Source organism: Chiloscyllium plagiosum, chromosome 2 (assembly GCF_004010195.1).
Source record: "Chiloscyllium plagiosum isolate BGI_BamShark_2017 chromosome 2, ASM401019v2, whole genome shotgun sequence".
NCBI lineage: Eukaryota > Metazoa > Chordata > Chondrichthyes > Orectolobiformes > Hemiscylliidae > Chiloscyllium > Chiloscyllium plagiosum.
This window is the reverse complement of record NC_057711.1, coordinates 145,720,782-145,746,632: the sequence shown is the minus strand read 5'-3', so window position 1 is coordinate 145,746,632 and position 25,851 is coordinate 145,720,782. Positions and strand designations below refer to the sequence as shown.

Sequence of the window (25,851 nt, the reverse complement as noted above, 5' to 3'; positions counted from 1 at the left end):
TAACACATAAGATTCATATACTTATACTACTTCAAACACATTCATGGCTGTTGTTGTTTTAATTTCACCTATTTAGATTTAATGAGACTTAAAAAACAATGTGAACTGAGAAAACCGGGGAAATGAATGACCCACCATATGCATACAACAGTTTATGATGTTTTTCATGTCAATGGGGAAGTAGTTGAATTGGATGTGTGAATATGACTGAAAAGTTAAAAGGAACACATTCAATTGGTTATTGTTCAGTGGAGGGTAGGCATGAATCTTCCGCTAAAGTTGGATTGTATTCTTAATCCGGCTTTGAAATTCTTACTAGTTCTTTGAAAGCCAATGCAAACTAAATGTGAAGAGTACAAAAATGTTTCTTACCTATATTGTTCAATATAAATAAACATATGCTGAGTTTTGTTTTTAGGTAGCTTGCCACTTTGTATACGAGACATATAAAATTTTATCATACAAGCACATAACTATGGAGAAAGTGAGGACTGCAGATGCTGGAGATCAGAGCTGAAAATGTGTTGCTGGAAAAGCGCAGCAGGTCAGGCAGCATCCAAGGAGCAGGAGAATCGACGTTTTAGGCATGAGCCCTTCTTCAGGAATGGTCTGAAAAGTTAAGAAGGACTCATGCCCGAAACGTCGATTCCTGACCTGCTGCGCTTTTCCAGCAACACATTTTCAGCTCAAGCACATAACTACTTTTTCTATCAGATGGACAGGGAACAGAATGTCTCAACATTATGGTGATGCTTCAGATGATCAAAACAGAAACTTTTCCCCACTTTCAGTTTATGCCATACAGGATTTCATACAGCCTGATTCAACACTTGATGCCAGGGGTCAAACACATCTACTTAGAACTGGCATCTCATGTTAATGAGAAACATTTATATTTATTTTGGATCTTACAACCTCAGAACATCCCAAAGCACATCACAATCAATTAACAATTTTAAAATATGATCAATATTGTAGTACAGGCAGACACAGCAGTCAATTTTAACACATAAACATCCCAAAAACAGACATGAATGAATAGATCATCTGTTTTTATAATGTTTGCTGCAGGCTGTTGTTGTTCAAGAAATTATGCAAAGCCCCCCCTTGCTGTTCCTCGATTAATATCATGGGAAATTTAAATCCTGTTGTGCAGGAGACATACTTTAGTGGTTCATTGGGATTCTTGAAAAGTCATGATCTGTAATTACCTCGTCAGTTTAAACTTGTATCACTCAGTCCCTTTCAAAAATAGCTCTCACACCAACCTCATCATTCACTAAACTCTCTAACTCAACTATTCAGGAACCCACTCACTTAATAATCTAATCCCAATCTCAACTACCCACTCACTAACCCATTAAGTCCATTTAAACCCTTAAGGTTTTGAAGAATTTAACTTAGCATGACATTTGGAGTCATAAAAAGAAGGCAATGGCCTCTTCCTTGCTTCTCTACTCTATTCTCTCTGTTATTGTACGGGTCCAGGGAATGTGGCTTCAACAGGGACAGAAGAGAATAGAGTCATAGGTCACTGGTGATCCTACCAGTGTCATTGCTGTCCAGACGATCTGTCCTGTTAAAGTTTATTTTTTTTATTCAGGATACTAATATCCTAATGCAAATAAGGTGGCCTTTAACCTAGCAAATAAAAACTCAGCAGACCTGCAAACTTAACCTTGTTTGAGGAGGTCAGTTTGGAACAACTGACAGAAACCATAACAAGGGCTCATGAAATTGAGAAGCTAAGGCTTTCCCTGAACTCACAGATAGTGCCATAATGTTCATTTAAACCACTACTGTCCAGTCTTTTTCCCAGGGTTGGGGAATCAAGGACTAGAGGGCATCAGTTTAAGGTTAAAGGAGAAAGAATAAAAGGGAACCTAAGGGGCAACGTTTTTACACAGAGGGTAGTACGCATATGGAATGAGCTGCCAGCGGAAGTGGTTGAGGCAAGCACATTGACAAAAGGCATTTGGACAAATACATGGATAGGAAAGGATTGAAAGGATATGGGACAAGTGCGGGGAAATGGGGTTAGTATGGTCAGGCATTTTGGTCAGCATGGACCAGTTTGGGCCAAAGGGCCTGTCTCCATGCTGTAGGACTCCATGACTCTATGACTCTATTATGCAATGGCTAAAACAGTGATTCTTTCCATTAAAAGGACACTGCCATCCATTCAAAAATACATTCTGCATACAAAACAAATGCGCAACATTGTGCATTGAGGAATGTAAGAAAATGGAATTCACATCTTCAATTTTCTGCCTGAGGTTTGCTCCATCTTTTGACATATTTTAGGCTGAGATAGGCAAGGTTTTGATCTCTTAGGGGATCAATGATATGAGGAATGTGTGAGAAAGTGGAGGTGAAGTTGAAGATCAGGGATGACTGCAGTGAAATGGAGAAGGATCAATATGAATGTCTTAACTTCAGTTATATCACAGACAAAATCTTGTCAAGCTATCCACTTTGTTTAGAACAGCATAACTAGAGGACTTGGCCTGCATTTGAAATGGGGGAGGAGGGTGGGGCTAAGTTAAACATAACCTGCAAAATAGTATTTCAGTGATGGATGATCTATCTAAACTCCTTAAGAAAATGGTGAAAACACCATTGATTAGTTTAAACATAAATTGTGAAGATTCATTTTACAAAATAGTATTTTTGACACAGTATTTGAATAATATGAGACATGACATGAGAAACGTAACATGATGAGAAGGAATACATGATAATGGATATTGGCCAACAGATATTTTTCAGGCTGGAGGAAGATTCATAGTGAAGTTCGCTAGGGGTCAGTATTGGGACCCTTGCTTTTCCTAATATATATTAATGATCTACATCTTGGAGTGTAGGCGCAATTTTAAAATTTGCACATAACATTAAACTTCAAGGAATTGTAAACTGAGGAGGACAGTGTGAAACTCAAAAGGACATTGACAAGTTGCTGGAGTGCGTAGATAGGAAGCAGATGAGTTACAACATAGAGAAGCATCAGGTAATGCACTTTGGTTGGAAGAACATTGAAAGACAATATAAAATAGAGGGTACAATTCTAAAGGGGATGCAAGAGCAGAGAGACCTGGGTGTATAGAGACATAGATCATTGTAAATGGCAGTACAGGTGGACAGAGCAGTCAATTAAGCATACAGTGTTCTTGACTTTATTAGCAGGGACATAGATACAAGAAAAAGGTGATGAGGTTAAACTTGCACAAGACACTTGTGATACCTCAGCTGAAGCCTTGTGTACATGGTGGCTCAGTGTGGCTCAGCACTGCTGCCACACAGCACCAGAAACCTGGATTCGATTCCAGCCTCGGATGACTGTCTGTGTGAAGTTTGCACATTCTTCAATGTCTGTGCAGGTTTCCTCTAGGTGCTCCGGTTTCCTCCCACAATCTAAAGAGGTGCAGGTTAGGTGAATTGGCTATAGTGTTCAGGGATGTGTAGGTTAGGTGCATTAGTCAGGGAGGACTGCAGATGCTGGAGATCAGAATCGAGAGTGGGGTGCTGGAAAAGCACAGCAGGTCAGGCAGCTTCCGAGGAGCAGGAGAATCAACATGTCAGGCAAGAGCCCTTCATCAGGGGTAAAATCTAGAATAATAGGGAATGTATTTGGGTGGGATAATCTTCAGAGGATCAGTGTGGACTTGTTGGGCCGAAGGGCCTGTTTCCACACTGTCAGGATTCTATGATTCTATAGTTGTGGGTGCCACATTATTGGAAAAACACAAAAGCATTAGAGAGACTGCAAAAGCAATTTAGAAGAATGGTCCTAGGAATCGGAAACTTCAGCTATATAGCTAGGCTGAAGAAGTTAGAACTTTTCTCCTTGGACAGAAGAAGGCTGAGGGGAGATTTGATAAATGTTTTCAAGATAATGAGCAAGCTAGAAGGAATAGGTCAGGAGAAGTTGTTCCCGTTCACAAGAATAAAAGAAACGAGAGGCAACAGATGTGAAGTGATGTTTAAATGAAGCAAGGGGTAATGTGAGAAAAAAAACATTTTCACACAGCAAATAGTTAGGGTATGGGATGCACTGTGATGGAAACTTGGTGGCGGCAAATGCAATTGAGATATTCAAAAGGGCATTGGATGATTATTTGGATAGAATCAATGTGCTGGGATATTGGGGAAAATTAGATGAATGGCACTACGTAATAGAACCGGTATAGGCACAATAGGCTGAATGGCCTCTTTCTGCACCATAACAATTCTCTTGGCCTCAATCAGACCAAGAGTGTACAGGGTGCCCAATGCCTTTCATGCGCACCACCTCCACACACAATCGTAAACAGATCAAGGTGGACAGCAGGGAATTAGGAAATCTACATACTGCACATTACTTATGCACTACCTTTGAACATGCAGGCAGTGGTGCAATAAAATTGAGCTATTGGCTATGGAGAAGAGCTTCACAAAGTCATGAAATTGCTGCTACCCCTCACTGCTTCCCACAAAGCCGCACTAATCACTGTAATGAAGTAGTGTTCTACTTTTAAATACGTAGCATATAAACAACTGCAGTATTACAAATGTTGAGTACTTTAGAAGTGTTCTCAACACCTAATGATTGGATAAAATGCACATAATAATGACAATACATTTCATTAACATTACTTTGAGGCATAAAAGATTTCATGGTGTAGACTGATTTGTAATGTTTTTAAATGAGAAAGTTTTTGACTCCAGTTGAATAAAATGGTAGGACAATGAACATCATTTTCCTCCCAAAATATTAATTCAAAAATAAAGTAAATATTGCTTTTGTGTTAATATGCTCAAATGCTGAAGCATGGTTATGTCATTAACTTACTTAAAATTTGGCTTTTGCAGTTACCATAAAAGCAGAATGACATCTGCACCTTTGTTTACATCCTAAAATCTGCTAGTTTCCCAGGTCCAGAAAAATCTGAGTCTACAAATAAACTGATAGGTGAGGGAATACAATTTTAAGAATGTTAACCTAGGAAAGTTCATGGACAAAGTTCATTCTCCAATGACAATATTGCAGAACTAACAAACATAAAAGCTTGGAATTTGATTTCCTTCTTTTTTGGGAATATTAATAATCTTTAAATTGGAATGGATGCATTAAAAAAATTAAATGGGGAGAGCAATGTGGGGGATTACAGATATACAACTACCATACTCTGGCTCTGCTTCAATAACCAGGACAAAACTGACAGTCTAAGTTTCAGATTTCAATGTGAAGTTTGGAAAATCCAGTCTGCACATTTTTACCCTCTCTGAATTGCACAATTGACCCAAGTGAGATTTTGCTCTTTTCTTTGACTTTTCACAAACAAATCAGCTTTGCAGAACATATTGTTAACTGTAATGCTATGCATGAGTATTGTTACTGAGTTGGGCAACCCACTCAGTAACCCACTCCCAACATAAGCCTCCTAAACCTCACCCTTCAACATAATAACCTTCGTAACCCTTCCCCTCCTCAGATAATCCAAACCACCCCATGCTACTTTAGATCATCCATGCCACATCTATGCAAATAATACTGTTATTCTCAAAATACTGGGCTGGCAACATTGAATGGAGAAACATGTTATAAAAGCAACATTCCTACCTGAGAGACTGCAATAATGTAACCTTTCCATTCTTCTCTAGCTTCCACATTTTCAGCCTGGTGGATAATACAAAAAGCTCATTATATGTACATCATTGCAGAGTAAACAGTACCAAGCAAATAGCAAGTGCTGATATGTTTGCGGGTTAGTTGGGGAAATATAGTCGTATATAATGTACTAAGCTGGCTTGCATAGTCATGTGACCTCTGTCTCTACTGAAACTGCTTTCACATTATCTTCCAGCAGCCATTATAACACAATACTTTGTACTGTAAGTATCAAGCTAAGATTAAGTGAAACTGAAAGAGAGCCAACTACTATAAAAATCCAGCAAGAAAGAATTAAAACTGTACAATGTAACATTAAAGTGTTGGACAAATCATAATGGCTGTGAATTCTCCAATCCCCGCTCCTTGGAAAAGAAAAGAGATATGAGACAAATTAATGAATGATAATTTATTTGTCGACCACAGGTATTGAGTAACTTGCAGCTGCAAATTCTGGTGCATTCAAGTTCTTTTTACAGAAAGGGCAATTCTTGGAGAAATAGAATTGCACATTATTCATGATATATCTTGGCTGTATTAGCATGACATCAATTTCTGCTGGAAGTGCTTTCATTTTAGGCTGTAATAACTATTACAACACAAAATATGAATGGGGAAAGAACAAAGGAGTAGGAAAATCAGGTAGCTGTTTCAAAGATTTGGCACAGGTAAAATCAGAACTGCTACATTCTGTACTGGAGACGCTATGGGATTAACTTTAACACTCATGATTAAGTGGGTTGGGTTCACTTAGAAGGTAACATATTTTAAAATTTCAGTACTGATTCCAGTCCACATTCAAGCCACCCACTTGTGTTTTTAACAAAGAGGCAAGCAACCAGTCCACCCACAGGTTAGTCAATAAAAATCTTTTAAAGGACTCTTCATTATTACTGGATTATTATTTTGAATTTATGGCTGCAGGATGTCCTAGGCTTTGCGAATCCTGCAGGTGAAAGGAATTTGAATGAGTCAGGTCCATAAGCTAAGTACTTTACAGCTCCTTTTTTGGGCCAAATAGAGCAGGGGTGTCTCCTCTAGTTCTAGGCCCAGTAAGCTTAAAGAGAGGCTGTTGCAAATTTTCCAACTCCTGCTATGATCTCTCAATTCCCTGTGACCTCCAAATCCCCTCATGATCATCAACTCCTCTCGTAATTGTCCAAACCCACTACTAATTGCCAATTCCTCGATCTTCCCCACAATCTCAACGTCATCCCCTTCACTGAATTACCACAGCTGTACCATAAAACATGCTTAACTAAAAATTTTAAAATGGTGTATTGTTCATTTTAGTAGAATCTGGCGGAATCAGTAGTCCTTTCACTGGGGTAATCTTTCAACAATCTCATGCTACACGGTTGCAAAACCCATTCTTTCCAAAGGAAACTTGCATATTACATTACTTTTTTTCAATATTATAGAAAGAAAATTAACCCATTTTTTAAAAAAAATGCCCATAACAAAATAGCAAAGACTCGCCAAATGATTAGATTCAAAATTCATTTACTTTGAATAGCAATATTAATTTCAAGGCTTAGATCAGAATTTTAGTTTGCTTACCTTCAGCTTCACCCCTTCATTGATCAACTGCAGTCGAAAGCTAGCTGCTTGGGATTTTTTCCCTCCACTGTTGTCATCTTCGATCGATACAAAATGCTGGAGATCCAGTTTTTCTGTGTACTAAAAATAATAAGCTGCATTAGTTCAAAGCAGCATGTAACAAATAACAATAAGTTTGGTACCTGGTTGGTTCAGTGCTGGAACCAGTCTGTGAAATGTTTGTGGTTTTCTGTGATTTTTGTTAATCTTTGCTTTTAACATTAATTTTCTGCAAAGATTATTACAACACAATGGGAGCGTGTATTGAATACAATAGAAAGATGAAGAATATGCAACTTTGAAAAAATCTTAGAGTGCTTCAATTGATATAATTAAACCTGAAATCATAGTTTAGTCAATGTCTTGTATCTTCAGCTGTATTGATATTTGTGGAATCCTTGAGTTCTCAGTGAACGGATGTTTCATCACCAATGAAAAGCTTCTCGTCTGTTAGACAATTCACTTGTCTATTCTCATGGTGTCGTCATCTTTCTAGCTGATGAATTTGTAAGTCATTTTCACCCAATGTGTCAAACAAAATGGCATTTGGCACATTTGCCTTCATTGCTCAGTCCTTTGTATATAGGAATTGAGGCATTATGTTGAGGTTGAACAGGACATTGGTGAGGCCTCTTCTGGAATATTATGCCCAGTTCTGGTCACCCAGTTATAGAAGGATATTATCAAGCTGGAGACAGTTCAGAAGAGAGTTATTAGGATGTGGATGGGTATGGAAGGTTTGAGTCATAAAGAAAGGCTGGATAGGCTGGAGTGTAGGAGGTTGAGAGTTGACCTGATCGAAGTGTATAAAATAATGAGAGGTATAGATAGAGTTAATGGTAGTTGTCTTTTCCCTAAGATGAGGAATTTCAAGACTAGGGGGCACATTTTTAAGGTGAGAGGAGAGATTTAAAAAAGACAAAAGAAGCAAATTTATTACACAGAGGGTAGTTCAAATATGGAATGAACTTCTTGAGGAAATGGTGGATGTCGGTACAATTACAATGTTTAAAAAACACTTGGATGGATACATGAATAGGAAAGGTTTGGAGGGATGTGGCCAGGAGAAGGCAGGTGAGTCTAGTTTAGTTTGTGATTATGTTCAGCATGGACTGGTTGGACTTAAGGGTCTGTATGACTATAAGACTCTATGGCTTTATAAGTGGAAATCAAAAATAGGAGACAAGGGCTCCTTTACACCTGACTGATTTGCAGGGTAATTTGTTGTAATGTTTTTTTTTATTCAGTGGTCTTCATTTATCTTACATTGTTTCAACCAGGCCAGGTGATCACTGCAGCCATTTTAGGTCAATGTTTCTTCTTTACAAAACATTTTTTTCTTCCTTTAGTCCATGATGGTCTCAGGTATTAAAATCAGATGCATTTATAATCAACTCACTCAGAGGTGTTAGGACACACCTTTGAATCAAATGGGACTTGAACCCAGGCTTCTGGCTCACCGGCAAGGAGGTAATTTCTATCAACCTGTTCAGAGATGTTATTTCATACTTCTGGAAAAGGTGAGATTTGAACCTGGGTCTTCTGGCTTAGATGTAGGGACACCACTCCTGTTATGCACCTTGCCTGACATCTAACTTCATTGACTGCAAGAAAGTTAAACATCAGTCAATGGAATATCATTCATTTTGTTCAACCATTCAAAACAAACGTCTAACCAACTAGTAGATATTCACCCGGAGTTGGAATTTCATGAAATGCATCAATATGAACTGCTTTTGCTTCATTTCACAGTATAAATCCAACAACCTAATTATTGCAGCAGAATCATAGATATCACTCATTGTAAAACCTGGGTGTCTACGGCCAGGATAAAAAGAATATGCGAAACCACTGGAACTGGTTTACGCAGTGCTGGAGTCTAAAATAAAACATGGTCGCATCAAAGTAAATGGTTGGCTCTACACTTGAGATTTGTTAGTAAACATAAACTCAACAATGATTAAATAGGTCTCTGGAGGAAATTACTTGTTAAGTACCTGACTGCAAAGGAATTTGTCCTAAGAATTGCTCCCTCCTTAAACTCCTCCACTTATTAATGAAACTGTTCAAACTAAAGCCAGTTAGCAATGAAGCATTCCAATTTAAGAAAGCAGTTGCAGGATGATGGAGAAAGAGCAGGGTAGTGGTGTTAATTGGATAGGTTCTTTTAAGCTTGGGCCAAAATTAGCCAGATGACATCCTTTTGTGCTGTCTGATTTTATAATTTACTTACACTTTTTCATGGTAGAAACAGTTTCATTTTAAATTAGAATTTTCCTACCTTCCCTTTTCATTTTCAACAAAACATCTTTTGTCCCATTGAGTGTCAGCCTTAGAAATCTCTCCTTAGCTGAACAGCATTAACAGTAGTAGAGCCTGATTCTATCTTGATTCAATCCTCACTGAGCAAATGCCATATTCTTAGTACTGACTCAAGCTTGTTATCTTTAAGCATATCTTGGATAAAATTGTTCAAGTTCCTTATATGTGAACTCATTGATGTTGCTCAGCACACCCACAAAATATCTTGTTTAGTTGTGCCATTGGCATTAAAAACTAAAATTAGGCATACTTTTGTCTGTTTAATTATTATAGTGGATGCCAATTCTTACTTCAAAAGTGTTTAAACCAGATATTTGGAGCAAACAATGGTAACAGGCACTTTCCCCTGCTCATGACCAAAAGCTACAGTGGAGGAGTCAGGCAAAGCCATAGGAAATCCTATCCCTAACATTATAGACAACAGAGCATTGTAAATACAGCAACAACGTGAACTTATGTGTCATCTTAAACACAACAAAACATTAAGGAAATTTACAGCACAAAAATCAAACAAAATCTGAAAGCAAGCCAAAAGTGGCTATCAGGAAACATGAACAAACTCTGTCAAAAGTAGTCTTTAAGAAGTAGATAGAACAGAATAAAACAGAAAGAACTGTAGATGTTATAAATCAGAAATAAAAACATAAATTGCAGCCTCTCTTGACAGAAATCAGAGTCAACGTTTTGTGTCCGGTGACTGTTCCTCAGAACTGTTCTGAGGAAGAATCACCGGACCTGAAACATTAACTCTGATTTCTCTTCACAGATGCTGCCAGACCTGCTAAGATTTTCAGCAACTTCTGCTTTTGCTGTAGAAAGAACAGAAGTTGTTTAGGAAGGGAATTGAAAAGCTCAGGTATGATACAGATGAAGTCACATCCATCAACCTTGATCACAATGAACTGGGAAATACACAAGAGATCAGAAATATAAAGGCCTGGAATGATTATAAGACTGGATGAGGTTAGAAAGACAGGCATATTATAAAGGAAAAAAATCAACTTATGATTCCATAGCATTTCTCATTAACGTGATATATCCCAAGTGGCCAAGGAACTGTAATCCCCATTGTTACCAATATTTTCTAATTGCATTTCACATCTGGACAACAGCAAGTGTTGGCAAGGAACACAGCTCGCAATGGACATCGCGAGCATCGGGCTCTGTCTGGTTGCCAGGTCAATGTCACCCTCCTACCACCTCTGCAAAGGCCTGCTTTTATCTCACTGATCCTGACAGCCCATTTCCACATGGGAGAATTCCACATTGACGGAAAAGGTGGGAAAATTCCGATTAAAAATTAGATTCATACTAACATGAAGACGTGTAATTTCACAGTGAATTTTGCTTCCAATTGTTCTCCCAGCTTACATATCATCTATCTTGCACCTCTATGCTTACCCCTGTAGAGGCCATGGTGATGGTCACTGTCAATAATCTCTCCTCCCTTCCCTGTAGCCAACTATTCTCTCTGAAACTGTTTTGCCAATCTCAAGTTTCCCTCCATTACGATCCTTGTGTCCACCTTGACAAATGCCTGTGCTTCCCTTTTGCTTTTCTGTCAGTGAAGCCCTCACTGCCCTTGTTTGCACTCTCTTGAAAGATCAGCAGACCAACACTTAGGATTATAAATCATCCCAGACCTTTGACAGGCTTCGACAAACAGCCCCTGGACATTACTGATCAAAACCCTGACCACTGTGTTTGCAGTTCCACAACTAATGAAACCCTATTCCCCTCGCTATGGCCTGACAGCACTGGCCATTGTCCACTAATTAAGCATATTCTTGAACCTGCTAGCCTGAGTGGATCACTAGTCATAGGCAAGCCTCTGGACAGTGTGTGAACTGTGTCTGTTACTAACACTACGAGAACTCCCTTCTGACTACACTGAGCTCTAGCTACCACTCAGTTACCAACTTGGCCATTTTGTTAAATAAACATGCAGTGCTTTTTCTGCACAGACAGCTGGCACATGCTGTAGGTGGGAAATTGACATCTTGGTGTGTCAGGCAATAATAAATTTATTCTTAGTCTTAGTGGGCGCCCATACGTCCCTGCGCCTGTGAATGCCTGGAATTGGTTTCCAAGGTTGGAAGACCTCACTGGGGTGAGAATTGGCTTAACAAGAGACTTTAAACAGGCATACATCTGCCAAGTTGGGAAATTTCCTGACTTGAACCACATGCCTCAGAGCAAAGATGTGAGCAGTGTGAGAGAAGTGGAACTTTAAGGTGCTGGAGGCTTGGAGGAGTTCAATCCATGAGTTTAATAATACAATCTTAAACTTCAGAGAAAGCTATCATTACCCACATTTTCTTATATGGCTCACATTGTAATTTGAATACATGGTGCTGACCTTGTCAAGAAATCAGTCACTATGCTATTACACTTCTACCATTGTTTACCACAAATCTACCTTCACTGTTCAATAAAAATGTAGAGATTCCTACATTTCTAAGTGCTATGGGATCAGCCTTATTGGCAACTTTCTCAATACAGTCCAAGCCATTTGTTCACTATGTAATCTTGATGCCTAAATAGGGAGGTTTGCAACCATTCTATGGAATAATGGCTGCCATGATTAGACCATTTCTTGCTGTAAGTTGCACAAACTCATGAACAGGCCTAAGGCCTTGACTCTGAGAAGTGCCAGTCTGTCTCAGATTAAGGGTAAGGTATCTAAAGGTTAGAGCAATGGGTGAGTGCTATGTTGTTTCACACTGTTAATGTACAGTAGAAATGAATACTGTTCCCAACTAACATGCTGTTGTCACCAAGTCAAAAGGCTTTCTGCCTATCAAACAAATAATTGATATAATATATGAATTTCAGTGTAAGGCTGATTTGGGCATACAGCTGCATGTCCCAAAGACTGACCGATCGGCATTCGACCATTTGAATGCCATATAAACAACCAAATCAGTTTTAGCTACACCAAACATTTCAAAATTTTTTAAAGTCTCCATCGATGCTAGTGACATAGGAGTTGGAGCTGTACTACTACAGAAAGATGAGGATGGGGATTGAACTGCCGGTCGGTTACTTTTTGAAGAAGATCAACATCCACCAAAGAAAATACTCCAGGATTGAAAAATAACTATTGAGTTTGGTACTGGCTTTACAACATTTTAATCCGTATGCCATGAACAATGTGTTGAAGGTGGTGGTGTACACAGATCACAGTCCGCTTACATTCTTAGAATGTTTTAAAGACAAGAATATGAGACTATTTCATTGGAGTCTTATGTTACAAACTTTTAATTTAAAAATTGTACATGTCGCCGGTTGTAAGAATGTAATTGCAGATGCGTTATAACGGATTTAACTGATAAAGTTTAAATGAGATTTGCCTTTATTTAATGCTATATACATATATACAGTTATATGGGAAGAAGTTAAGGTGAACTTAGATTAAAGTTATCTGTATGTTAGGGTAAGGTGGTTAAAGAATGGAGAAAAAAAAACCTTCTTTTCATTATGATGGTTTATCTTTTTATTAAGGGGGGAGGTGTTATGAAGATGTGGGTGTAGTGTACCTTTAAGAGAGTTAAAAGCTAGCAGAACTGCCTGACACATCACCAAGTATTCTGAAAAAGATAACAATGTAACGCTTGGTTGAAAGTTAGATTAGCTGGTTGCCTAGAGATAAAAACAAATTCAAATTAGGCCACTCAGTTTAAATTATACCCTAAAAAAAGATAAACTCCAATCAAGTTTGAATTCAGTATGTTGACAATCTTAAAAGCCAATGACAATCCAATTCTTTGGGAGTATAAGACCGGAAAGATTGAACAGTTGGGAGGAGAACCACCAAGCCAATGACATCTGCAGACTGCCTGGAGAATAGCTCTCTTAAAGGTACCTTTATCGATCCCTGACCTGTGAAGCATAATCTGTAAGAAGAAGAAAATAATATACAGGAAGATCCAAGTAGAAGATTCAATAGCTGGCTTGTTTTGAAAGCTTGTATTGGTAAATCTTAATCAGAGGGTTTTATCAGACTAGTATTATAGAAGATAAAAGATAGGTGAGAGGAAGGAGTTGTAAATAGTTGTTAGTTAATTATTCTCTATTATACTTTAAAAAATAAAGTTGTTAACTTTTACTTTAAATAGTTCTTGACCTCTCGAATTTTCACAGATTACTGCACAAAATAAATCTTTTCTTAAATTAAATAGGAGGGTTTACCCTGTGTCATAACAATATTCGTTGGCTGTTTGCAATAAGCAAAGTAATGACCATGCCCAAACAGCCTGCAAAGCTCTCACTATTTCCAACATTAGATATGATTCTGTAATTGGACAATATTTGCTAAACAGCAAGACTGTGTGAAGATTTACACTGGTAATCAATTTATATTTGTTTGTCAGGCTCCCAGTATGGTGTACTTACATGTACTGGAAATTACATACATTAATACACAAGGCCCTGTCTTTGCTGACAAAAAGAACATGTTTATACACTGTGCCTCTTTCAATGATGCTAAGGACCAGGCCAGATTCCCCTTGCCCTCTCAAAACATTTCAAGAAAGTAGCCCAGACCCTAACTTTGCTAGTTGTTTTAAGCAGGTATGCAGTGGATATTCCAGGAGAGATGCAACTGCTCAAAATACTTAGTTTTAATGAAAACATAATTTATTTACAAGATTACCGAACGAAACACAGACAAAAGAGAACATAATACCGAATAACGTAACCTATCTGAAAACCCAATAGATTATCCCAACTTAATGATGCTGTTCCAAATACTTGCTACAATCCCCATAAACTCCCCTCAGGCACAAAAGGTAAAATCAAACACAGGGTCTTACAGGGGAGATGTCAGAGAGAGGGAGGGTCAGCCTGGACCTGCATCTTTGGGTCCATTTTAGGGAATCTACATATTTTATGTTTTGATCACTCTTCCTCATGTGTGAATAATGCAAGTGACTTAACTTCAGCATTTCCTTTTCATATAAAAGTGGAGCCTTTTATTTTTAAAGGGATCTTAATTTTGACCTTTTTAAAGTATAACAAAATCCAATCAACCTCCCTCACATTGCTTCCATTCTTCTGTTGAACTTATATTAGTTTTTTTTGGTTTAAACTGTGGCCTCAGGAAATCCTGAAGCTGAGAAGGTATTTGATCAACTTGGACATGAAGCTGCACCTCTCCTCCTCAAAATAATCAATATGCCTACTTGGAGTTTTCAAAGGGAGTTTGCAATCTCCTGCCCTCTGTGCCAATATCAGGACCTTCCTTGTGTATGCATACAAGGCTCCTCGAATGCTGCCTAGCCTGCTGTGTTTTTCCAGCACCACATTTTTCAACACTTGTGTATGTAGACACACAGCCTTCAGAATCCTATTATGACTCAACATTTTACAGACAGACCCAATATTTCTGTGCAATGTTTGTATTTGGTGTTATTTACCACTTATAGGGTAGACACAATATTCTTTCCCCATATTTCACAACCCTAGCCTTTATACAACTCACTTCCTGAAATTACTTTATTTCATTTTCTTGCATTGCAATCAGAGTAGTAATGGCCCTTGTTGTATAAAGAAATATGGAAGCCAGTTTGTACATAGCACAGTCCCATAAACTGCAATAGGACCTCTGCAAGATAATTTGCCTTTTATGATGTTGGTTCAGAGATACACATTAGCACAGCTACCAAGGGAGACCTTTTTGCTTTTCCTTGAAATAGCATAGTGTTATTTTTAGAACTGAGATACCAGAGAGGACAACTGTATATTGTCTCATCCCCAAAATGAAATTTCAACTGTTCAGCACATCTAGGGTACCATACCTGAGTATCATCCCAGAATTTGTCTTGCAAATGTCCAGAATGTGGCATGAATCCACAAACTAACATGGAGGCAAGTCTACTCCTTCAGAGCAGAGATAACATTCTATTCGTTAGAGAAAGGCATGACTGATAAAGCCAATAGCAAACTTAAGTTAGTACAAAGGGAAAGAAAAAATAACTTTGATTCAAGGACAGGGAAATTTTAGCAGCAGCCAGAGTTGAAACATTAACAGCCTTAGAGCAGCAGCAACAGATTAAGTGAGTAAAACCTATAGACATCAAGTCACAGTTAGGGAAATTCATCACTTACTTGTGCAAAGCAATTTGGGAGGTTATTAGAATGGGAGAGAATTTTTTTTTTTTATAAAACAATGCCTGCCAAAGTATCAGTGATGTACAAACAAGGTGTCAGGACTTAATTTTGGTTCTGCTCCAAACTGCTGAACATCAGGGAAGATCTACACAGGCAGGCCTAGCATAACTCACTTAATTCATGATCTTGGCAAAGTGGAATGTTTTTCTCAGTTTCCACAGCCTTTTATTTGTTCTCCAGTCTCTGTTGTATGTCAACAGCCAAGTAGTACCAAAACAGAAGTACCTCTGGGATTAGGAGACTAGGATATACCATGTATTGGGAAACAACACAATGTCATATTTAGTGTGCATTTGCTTTTGATTTTCAGCAAGTGATAGGCTATTAGATTCAATAATCCATAAATTCCTACAGACAGGCAAACAGTTTGCTCAATAAATGTGTATAAAACAAAACCCACTTAAGATAAACAAAACAACATCACAATTAAACAGAATACAGCGAAAAATGGTACCCAGGCACAAACTGGAATTTACCAGCTCTTTGGGCAGGTTGGGAGCTAAGATTAGGAAATGCCCCATAAAATGACAAAGGACAGCAGTAGGGGGATAGGGAAGTGTGAAGAGTACAGTGCAAATTGTCTTCCTGCCACCAAGCTACTTAAGTTTGTCTTTGTTCCAGAGACCCTTGGGCTGCTTGCACATTAGAGAGAAATAGAGATAACTGATGGTGGTTTAATCTGAGGATCATCATATGTCAAGTGAAAGGAAAGATTGAGAAGGAGAGTCCTTCATGATGGCCTCAGCCAGTCTGGGAACTGAATCGACTCTATTCACGTCACTTCGCATCACAAACTAGCTGTCCATCCAACTGAGCTAACCAAGAGGTCATTTTACCAGCACTAAAGAAGGTACAGTCCTCTCACTCAGAGATCAATTCTGCCATTTAAATAATCAATTAAAGGATCTACCACCAACTCTGGCACTTTACTAGCTGCATGCAGGGCTTTCATCACATAGGATGACTACCTTGGTGTATTGTAGACCATCAGGCAAGCTGACCTTCCATCCATTGACTCCATCTTGATGCTGCGGAAAGGCAACCAGCATCATTAAAGACTCCTCCCAAACCAGTTATAATCACTTTTAACCTCTCCAGGCAGATACAAAAGCTTAAACAAATGCCATCTGGTTCAAGAACAGCTTCTTCCCTGCTGTTATTAGACTTCTGAATAGACTTCTCAAATTTAAAATCTGCTGATGATCTTGCTTTTGTGCACCTTCTTTGCAACCATAACTTTCTATTCTTCACTCTGTTCAATCATCCTGTGATCTTTGTACGTTATGATCTACCTGTACTGCACACAAAACAAGACTTTTCACTGTACATGTGACAACAACAAATCAAGTCAAATCAAATATCCAAGAGCCACTCTGTGGACTCATTGGGGGAGAAGGAAGAATGGCAGCTTCCTATTTGCACACTCAGCCCCACATAACAGCCTCATCAACCTCCACCCCAGCCCTCAAATAGGGCCTACTTCACAAACCGTGCTTGCTGGTTGGCCAAACAATTTGGTCTTGGTTCCCATAAATGGCCAGGCAAAGTGGACTGTGGTTGTTAGGCCTCCTGTTGGGGCCCCTGCTGCAAGAATTAAATTCTGGCCAATATTGTAATCACTTTATCTGTATTTCCAAATTAAACGTTACTCAAAGCATTTTTAATCTTATTCCAAATCTTCTATCAATACCACAGATTTGAAAGCATCTATCATGACTATTTGTATTGTTGTTTTAAAAATACTATTCCTAATAGCTGCAACAATCTATGCATGTGTTAGAATAAGGCAAAATATTGAAGCTAAGACCATGAACAATCATTTGATTCCAGTGTAAGCATCTTTCTTACCATTGATTCCTTTTCATCACAATAAAAGAATATTGAAGTTCCTCGTAACTCTGACCAGTATCTTTGGAAGTTCTGTTAAGCAGATTAAAAAAACACATCAGTGGGAGGAGAAGAAGAAGTGGTTTCATGTTTGCTCATTATACTTTGTAGAATTATGGAAATATAAATGGTTACAGCACAATAGGAGGCCATTCAGCCTGTTGAACCCATGCCATGCTCTTAACAACAGCAACTAATTTGGTCCTGCTTCTCCTCCCTTTCCTAAAACCCTACATGTTCTCCCCTTCAGATGTTTTTCAATTTCTTTTTGAAAACCCATGACTGAACGCGTCTTCATGATAGTGCATTCCAAATTGTAATCGTTCACTGCAATCTTTCCTCAATTTATTTCTTTTGTCAATTATTATTATCAACCTATTTTTGCTAATTCTAGACCTTTCTGACAGTTTCTACCTAACCTGTCTAGATCATTCATGATTTTAAACACCTTTGTCAAATCTTCTCTTATAGTTCTTTGTGTTCAGGAAAAGAACCCCAGCTCCTCCAACCTATCTATTCCTGTAACGGTTTTCAACTCTTTTCTGCTCCATTTCTAAGGCCTTCACCACCTTCTTAAACTGAATTGGACATAATAGCCCAGCTGAGGCCATACCAGCATTTTGTTAAAATTCATCATAAGTCTTTGCTTTTTTACTCTATTTATAAGGTCTTGCTTTCTATATGCTTTTCAAAATCACTTTCTTAACCTGGTGTGTCATTTTTAAAAAATTATGCATACATACTCCCAGGTCTCTCTGCACTTGCACACACTTTGAAATTGCACTCTTTATTTGATACTGCCTCTACTTATTACTTTTGCTACAATGCATCACTTCACATTCTTGCTATGTGTCCAAAGTATTCAACTAGCCTTTTATGTCCTCTTCAACCAATCACTACCCTCCCCAGTACACTACACCATACTTTCAAGGTTTTATGTCATCTTGCAGATTTTGAAGTTGTATCCTGTTCACCCAATTCTGGGTAATTAATGTACATCAAGAACAGTTGTCCTAATGTCAATCCCTGGGAACCTCAATGTGTACCTTCCCCCAATCTAAAAAATAACCATTCACTATTACTGTCATTTGTATTTTTGTAAAGTTTTGAGTTTATCACAGATGGTGCTCAGAGTCAGGCAGTAACCATCTTAGAGATTAAATTAGTCACATTCCACAAATGTTATGATTCATAGATTGATATCCAACTTTTATCAAAGGAAACCCATGGAACTTTTACAATGCGTCGTCTGTAATCTTGTTTCTTATTTGAAATGATCTACAACTTGCTAATGAAGTTCTTTCAACTCATTATATTTTAAGTTTGTTCATTGTTTACTATTTATTCAATTTCAAAACTATCATTCTTCCATTTGCCTCCAAACCCCTTAGGACTGTGGTTAGCAGGGTCACAATGAATCTGTTCCTTGGTAACTTTCTTTGCAACTTTAAACGGTGCTAATTATATAAATGCACATTGTTGTTGTGCATTCAGCGTCTATCTGGTACCACTAGATGGTACCTGAGAGCAGCTTGTTCCTCAGCAATAACTGCAATTTGTGTTCACAGTGCCTTTTAATGTTAAATGGTGCTTCATAGGAGCATTACAAAGCAAAGTCTAACACTGAGCCACTAAATGAAATATTAAGACAAATGACTGATTGCTTAGGCAAAGAGCTAGGTTTTAAGAAATGTCTTAAATGAGAGAGAGGGATAAAGGCAGAGATAAACAGAGAAAAAGCTTATGTAGTAAGTTCTAAAGTTCTGGCTTAGGTTGCTTAAGGCACAGCCATCAATCATGCTGCAATCAAAATGAGGGGTGCAATAGCTGAAATAGCTCAGCTGGGAGAATGTTAGACTGAAGATCTAAGGGTGCCTGATTCAATCTCAGGTTTCAGCAAAATAAGCATTCGCTTAAAGGGACCCCTGGACCAAGAGACCAGGGTTCAAGTCTCACTTGCTTGTGTAGTAACATCTTTGATTAGGAAAAGTAGGTTTTTTTGTTTAGAAAGCCAGACTTGGAGGAGTCCAGTTATCTTGAAGGAGTGTAGGGGATCTCACAGATTGGGAGGAGTAATGCCATAGTGGGACTTGAAAGCCAGGATGAGAATTTTAAAACATCCCTGACAGTAAGGAGTTTCTGGGCTTGCCTCATGAGATGCTTCTGACTCCAAGGCTCCATTGCAGTAAATCTAAGGGTAGAATCTTACCACCATTTAAGTTTCCGTGTTTGGATTCAAAAACATGCCCCAGTGCCATTTGTGCTGTTCTGGCTGTCTGTTTGATCTTAGCAGAGGCCAACATTCAAGAGGCCATGTTTGTGAATACTATCCAACTAAAAATGGTGAGTGGGTTAAGCAGCTAGTTAGACCAACTGGAGATCTGCAGCCTTGGTCTAACATCTGCCCCACTGTGAGTATTGGGTACTGCTGCAGTAGACAAAAAGTGTACTCAGATTATTTGTTCAAATTTAAGACACATTTGTGTCTGCAGATATCAGGATGTCATTATGGAGGCCAATCAAGTTTCTTGGAACGTAGAAGGACTTGCAGGAATCCTGGGCAGTTATTGAAAACCCAGCGAGACTTTGCCTTCAGTAGGAAACCTGTCCCCTATCAGACAGACCCCAGGGCTCTCCAAATTGATTACCTGACATCGGCAATTCAATATTTACCCCTGGACATAACTTCAACCTCCTTCCACATGACCTGGAGTATTCCACCCTATGTGTCTACAAAAGAAATGTTGGTATCATTCATCAAGATTTTTTTAAGCAATAATAGGCTGCATTTCCAGTTAATCTGCTTTAACAACAATTGCAGATATCTATTGCTGAAAAAAGCCTTGTTGATTGAGACCAAAATCATTTTTACAGGCAGATTTTTTCTCTCTCCAGCAGCAGCTTTGCAAAGAAGGTGTCCGGCAGGAGCAAAAACTGCTTACTAGAGAGAAAAGCCAGGTTGCCCCAAGGATCTTCTGGAATAACTGGCCTTAAGATCACTGGAAATTTGAAATTAGGTCTTTTGTTTGACCTCATAGTTTGAAACCCCAGGGGCAGCAAGATGAGTGGAAACGATAGTAAAGCATTTTACAAATAGAAATGGAAATTGTTGACATCCATGTGATACAAAACTCAGCATGCCATACCTCAAACTGCACCCAGTCCCACCAATCCATTCTCCCTTCTACCCGCTGATTACACTGAGCGCTGGTGTTCAAACACCTCAGACAAAGGACAGGTTTTTGTCGTAGGGAGTTCCAGTTTTGTTTATTTTATTGCACTTTCTAATCAATTGATGCTAATTTCTAAAACCAGAATTGATAAATAGTGAGTGATTTTACAAGAGGCTTAATTGACAGAAGGTGCTCGATTTCAAAGAGTATTTTTCTCACCCCCTCAGCTGAGTTGACCATCAAGAAATGTAGAAGTATTTCATTATCTTAGGTTTCACATATGCCAGCTTAACTTTTCATGAAACTATTAACAGTTCAAGTTCACAAATGAAACGATAACTACAGTATATAATGCAGTGCATGTTATTATTAATGAATCCTTTCTCCAATTATATTGGAGATAAAATAAGAGGGTAGTTGAGACGGGAAACCTCATAACCTTTATAAAAAGTACTTGGTTGAACACTTGAAGTATCATAACAATCATGGCACTTGTCATGGAATGTGGGAGTGTGGGAAAGTGGGATTAGTGTAGGTAGTAGCAGGTTTTTGTCAGTACAGACTTGATGGGCCAAAGGGCCTTTTATATAGTGAATGATTCTATGATCTACATTCAAGTAATCACAACACTATGACAAGTTGGAGTCTTTTATGATAATATGTTATCCCTATATGATCTCACTGTTTTGCCATTTTTCAAAGTTTTCATTCTTTAATATTCTTCAGAAAATCTTGAAGCCATCAGGTAGGAAACTTTCTAATCACTAGCTTTTCAAAGAGTAATTCAATACTTTCTATAGCACTGCAGTTCCTTTAGACGATTGACATTATAAACGAAAGTAATGTAACTTTGCAGAGAGGAGAGTTCGCTGAAATACAGTTATCACCTACCTTAGCCCTCGAGCTTTTTTTCCACAGAATCCCATCATAATACAAAGGCAGAGAAGTAATCTTCTCACGTCTTTGAAAGACCAGCCTCAGGTTTGTCCTGGAAGCAGCCATTTCTGTTCAACAAACGTAGTCACTGTTACTCATTAACGATGAGATGAAGCAATCGATGTCGACAGACACTTGCAGCTTAGAGTGACTGTGCCGTTTGACTGTTCCACTTCCAATCTGTGTTAAAGCGACAGGGAGAGAACCGAAAAGACGGCACCCAATGAAAACATTGCCCAAGTCCTTCTCGGACACTCGCAATATACTGGAATCCAGCAGGAATGAGGAAACTATTCAACGAGGAAGGTAACTTATCACATGTACGTGACATACAAGAAAGGATATTGCTCTACCACGCAACAGCGACTAACAGTGGGAGAGAAAGTGGGGAAAATTAAGGAGGGAAAGACACTGATCATTTTAACGTAGGTTATTTTCTTTAATAAGAGAAAAATCTTGTTAAATCTAAAGAGACCCAAAGACTTTGAAGAGTTTGACACAGCTGGGGGATCACAGAGTTAAGATACACAAGCCGTGAAAACTTTGGAATTTAGGATGAGAATCTTTAAATTTAAAAATCACACACCAGGTTATAGTCCAACAGGTTTAATTGGAAGCACACTAGCTTTCGGAGCGACGCTCCTTCATCAGGTGATAGTGGAGGGCTCAATCCTAACAGAATTTATAGCAAAAATTTACAGTGTAACTGTTACATCACACTGAAAATGTTTGCTATAAATTCTGTGTTACGATTGAGCCCTCCACTATCACCTGATGAAGGAGCGTCGCTCTGAAAGCTAGTGTGCTTCCAATTAAACCTGTTGGACTATAACCTGGTGTTGTGTGACTTTTAACTTTGTACACCCCAGTCCAACACCGGCATCTCCAAATCATGATCTGTAAATTGATGATGAAAATAACTCCGTAGTGGCGAATGCCTTGTCACCACGTCACTCTTTATTTACACCTGCATAGTACTTGACACTGATCCAGCTTCCTCAGAGCTAGCTTTCTGAGTCAGCAGATCCTCTGACAGTCCTGTTTATGTCTTGTCAGCTACTGCTTCTTGATTGGGGCTTCTAATCTGATCCAGTCGTGGAACTCATATTGTAGAAGGTCCACCTGTCTGACCTTACCATCACTACAGATGGGTCCACAAGGAACCAGCAGAGATATCAGGGTTAATGAATACATAGGGGTTGGAGCTGGGAAAGGACCGAGGAATTATATTCTGAATGTGATGCTGTTTAGGGGGCATAAAAGTGGAGAGGCTAGCAGGTGAGAAAGCAACAGAGATATCTAAACTCCAGGTTAGAAAGAGTTTGCTCAAAATTCAGCAAATTGGGAAGATGGTGTTGTTGAAGGGATCAGATATTGGAAAGAAAACTGAATTTACCTTCAGCTTAAGGCTAACAGTATCTAAACTGCTGATAGTACATTTGTAATGCCTTATAATTCACTTGACCCTCTCAGTCCTTTCAATTGGAGCACAAGAAACTAGAGATTCATGAACACAGATCAGTCTCATGGGCCCCAGCTATGCCTGTCTCTTTGTTGGCTACGTAGAACAGTCGATCTTCCGTAATTACATCGGCACCATTCCCCACGTCTTCCTCCGCTGCATTGATGATGCATTGGCGCCACCTCGTGCTCTCACGAGGAGTTTGAGCAATTCATCAACTTCATCAACACATTCCACCCTGACCTTAAATTTACCTGGACATCTCTGACATGTCCCTCCCCTTCCTGGACCTCTCCATCTCCATTAGTGACGACCGACTTGATATACCGACATTATTTACAAACCCACCGACTCCCACAGCTACCTGGATTACACCTCTTCCCACCCTACCTCCTGCAAAAATGCCATCCCGTATTCCCAATTCCTCCGCCTCTGCCGTATCTGCTCCCAGGAGGACCAGTTCCACGACAGAACACATCAGATGGCCTCCTTCTTTAGAGACCGCAATTTCTCTTCCCACGTGGTTAAAGATGCCCTCCAACGCATCTCATCCACATCCCGCACCTCCGCCCTCAGACCCAACCCCTACAACCGCAACAAGGACAGAACGCCCCTGGTGCCCACCTTCCACCCTACCAACCTCCGCATAAACCAAATCATCCGCCGACATTCCCCCCACCCCCAAACAGACCCCACCACCAGGGATATATTTCCCTCCCCACCCCTCTCCGCCTCCAAACAGACCCCACCACCAGGGATATATTTCCCTCCCCACCCCTCTCCGCCTCCAAACAGACCCCACCACCAGGGATATATTTCCCTCCCCACCCCTCTCCGCCTCCAAACAGACCCCACCACCAGGGATATATTTCCCTCCCCACCCCTCTCCGCCTCCAAACAGACCCCACCACCAGGGATATATTTCCCTCCCCACCCCTCTCCGCCTCCAAACAGACCCCACCACCAGGGATATATTTCCCTCCCCACCCCTCTCCGCCTTCCGCAAAGACCGTTCCCTCCGTGACTACCTGGCCAGGTCCACGCCCCCCTACGACCCACCCCCCCATCCTGGCACTTTCCCCTGCCACCGCAGGAACTGTAAAACCAGCGCCCACACCACCTATTGTACTCTATGCTACTTTCTCCCCACCCCCACCCTCCTCTCACTTATTTCTCCACCCTTCAGGCGGATGCTGCCTGAACTGCTGTGCTCTTCCAGCACCACTAATCCAGAATCTGGTTTCCAGCATCTGCAGTCACTGTTTTTATCTACAGATCAGTCTCAAGTCAACCTTCCATCCAGTGACTGCACCTAGACTTCCCACTACCTCCGCAAAGCAACCAATAGAATCGAAGCCACCTCCCACATCAGTTACATTCTATTCCACCCTCTTCCTACATGCAGAAGATATAAAAGTTTGAATACATTTACAAATAGATTTAGGAACAGACTCTTCCCTACTGTTATCAGGTTTTTGTACAGACCTTTCAAATGTTAATTCTGGTCTCTCTCTCTCTCTCTCTCTCTCTGTACCTTCTCTGAGGCTGTAACACTGCATTCTGTACTGCTACCCTGATACACTTTGTATGCTACAATCAGCCTGTATAGCACTCAAAACAACACTTTTCATTGCATCTCAGTGCATGAGGCAACAATAAGTCAACCAATCAATTGAGGAAGTGTAAAGGAAGTCACCAATTTAATGAAGAAATTAACGTGTTGATTTACTGAGAATCAGACTTGAATCAGGATATAAAACTAAAACAGAAATTGCTGGAGAAACTCAGCAGATCTGGCAGTATCTGTGGAGTGAGAAACGGAGTTAATGTTTGGAGTCCAGAGGCCCTTCTTCAGAATGTTCCAGCTATTTCTGTTTTTGTTTCAGATCTTCAGAGTCTACAGTTTTTCGTTTATTTTTTGAAGAATAATAGGTCACTGATCTGTATAAGAAATCAGATTGCACCTGAATTGGAAGGGGATTAATATACTGGCAGGGAGATTTGCTAGAGCTGTTCAGGAGGATTTAAACTACTAGGGGCGTGGGCTTGGGGGAGAGGTGGGACCCAGGAAGATAGTAAGGAAAGTGATCAGTCTGAGACTGGTACATTTGGGAAAAAGAATACGTCAAACAGACAGGACAGGCAGGAACAAAGTAGAGAAGGAGGTAGTGTCGACTGTGTGGTGCTGGAAAAGCATCCGAGCAGGTGAATCGATGTTTTGGGTATAGCCCTTCATCATATTCCTGATAAAGGGTTTATGCCCAAAATGTCGATTTTCCTGCTCCTCGGATGCTGCCTGACCGGTTGTGCTTTTCCAGCATCATACTCTTGACTCTGATCTCCAGCATCCGCAGTCTTCACTTTCACCGAGAGAACGAGTTAGGACTGATAAATTAAACTGCATTTATTTCAATGCAAGAGGCTGAACAGGCAAGGCAGATGAACTCAATGCATGGTTAAGAGACTAGGAGAAAGTGATGACTTCAGATGCTGGAGAGTCAGAGTCAAAAAGCTGGAAAAGTACAGCAGGTCAGGCAGCAGCCAAAGAGCAGGAGAGTTGACGTTTTGGGCATAAGCCCTTCATCAGGAATGTGGAGGAGGAAGGGGACTGAGAGATAAATGGAGGGGTGGGGGTGGGGCTGGAAGGAAGGTGG

At 39.7% G+C, this 25,851-nt stretch overlaps 1 protein-coding gene across 4 annotated transcripts in view; it reads right to left on the bottom strand.

The window, feature by feature from the left end:
* The window catches only part of LOC122565011 (signal-transducing adaptor protein 1-like), a 79,759-nt gene that overhangs the window by 26,927 nt on the left and 26,981 nt on the right, over positions 1-25,851 (bottom strand). The window contains exons 1-4 of one of the 4 annotated variants that reach the window (XM_043720666.1): positions 21,691-22,003; positions 17,588-17,659; positions 7,208-7,327; positions 5,600-5,656 (exon numbers count right to left, since the gene is read on the bottom strand). In XM_043720666.1, the coding sequence (XP_043576601.1) occupies positions 5,600-5,656; positions 7,208-7,327; positions 17,588-17,659; positions 21,691-21,801 (360 nt within the window). In that variant the 5' untranslated portion in view covers positions 21,802-22,003. Of the gene's footprint in view, positions 1-5,599; positions 5,657-7,207; positions 7,328-17,587; positions 17,660-21,690; positions 22,004-25,851 lie in introns of those variants that run through there. The other 3 variants (XM_043720657.1, XM_043720648.1, XM_043720671.1) reach the window with 3 other exon arrangements.